The sequence below is a fragment of the Hipposideros armiger genome, unplaced genomic scaffold (genome assembly GCF_001890085.2).
Source record: "Hipposideros armiger isolate ML-2016 unplaced genomic scaffold, ASM189008v1 scaffold_561, whole genome shotgun sequence".
NCBI classification, from domain to species: domain Eukaryota; kingdom Metazoa; phylum Chordata; class Mammalia; order Chiroptera; family Hipposideridae; genus Hipposideros; species Hipposideros armiger.
Genome location: NW_017731911.1, coordinates 1,319,519 through 1,320,644, shown reverse-complemented (window position 1 = coordinate 1,320,644; position 1,126 = coordinate 1,319,519). Strand labels below are relative to the sequence as shown.

Sequence of the window (1,126 nt, the reverse complement as noted above, 5' to 3'; positions counted from 1 at the left end):
ATCTGTTTTTTAAAGATTTTACCACTCTCATTCAGCACATATTTATTGAGCAACTATTGTGTGCAGGCTCCTTGCTAAGTGCTGAGCAGTCCTAAGCAAGGCAGACACAGATTCTGCCCCCCCCAGACCTGTCGGTGGGTCTGAGGAAACACATTCATTACATCATCACTTGACTGCGGTTTTGTGAGTGCCGAAGAGGAAACATCTAAGAAGTCGAGTAACCTTAGTTTTCCCTTGGTCTTTTTCTCCTTAGGAAGTTAAGTGTTAAGTCCATTACGAACCCGAGGTACCTGGACAGCCTGGGGAACCCGTCAGCTAACGGCCTGTACGATTTAGCTCTGGGCCCTGCGGATTCCAGGGAAGTGTGCTCCACCTGCGTGCAAGACTTCAACAACTGCTCCGGCCACCTGGGCCACATTGAGCTCCCGCTCACAGTGTACAACCCTCTCCTCTTTGATGTATGTTCCTCCCTGGGCCACATGGGTCTCAGGGCTGCTGGTGGGGATTTGTGAGGCCACCCGTCTCCCCACAGGAGGGGGCTGAGAGGCTTACCCCCAGAGAATTTGAGTGCAAGTGCTCTTTACCATTAGCTTTTCAGCCTGGAGCAGCGAAATCCAGTACATTGAACTTAGCCTCTAGCCATAACGAAGTTAATTTCAGTTTGATTCTGTTCCCATGTCGGGGAGAAAGCCTCCAGAGCCATTCCCTTCACCTTCTGTTTCAGGGGCTTCACGCCCTTCAGAAATCTGGTGGGGGCCACCCTGGCAATCGAGGGAACTTTGTTGTTCTCCAAGCCTCTCTGAGCTCTTCAGGTGACCTTGTAGGCTCTTGCTTGGTGGCAGAGGGAGCAAAGCCCCAGAAGCCTAAGGGTGAGCTAAGACTGCAGCTCCTGTCTGGAGTCCTCGTGTGTTTTCAGGGCTTCATATTAGTCAGCCTGGCCCCCAGGATTTGTTTTAAGCTTTCAGATGATAGTGTGCATTGACGTGATTTTTGTCTGTTAATCATATTAAGGAAAGAAAATTGTCTTAGTTAGATACTAAATATTTAACTAGATTTAAAGTTAGTATTGATCTTCATCCTAAATTTAAATAAATTTGTTGAAATACTAAATTTAATATTCAGGACT

The 1,126-nt window shown here is 47.4% G+C and overlaps 1 protein-coding gene across 1 annotated transcript in view; it reads left to right on the top strand.

Annotated features, from left to right (window-relative positions):
* The window catches only part of LOC109371336 (DNA-directed RNA polymerase I subunit RPA1-like), a 12,734-nt gene extending 12,077 nt beyond the window's left edge, over positions 1-657 (top strand). Inside the window, exon 2 of the mRNA XM_019623784.1 lies at positions 254-657. Coding sequence (XP_019479329.1) covers positions 254-512 — 259 coding nt within the window. The 3' untranslated portion in view covers positions 513-657. The remainder of the gene's footprint in view (positions 1-253) is intronic.
* The last annotated feature ends 469 nt before the right edge of the window (positions 658-1,126 follow it).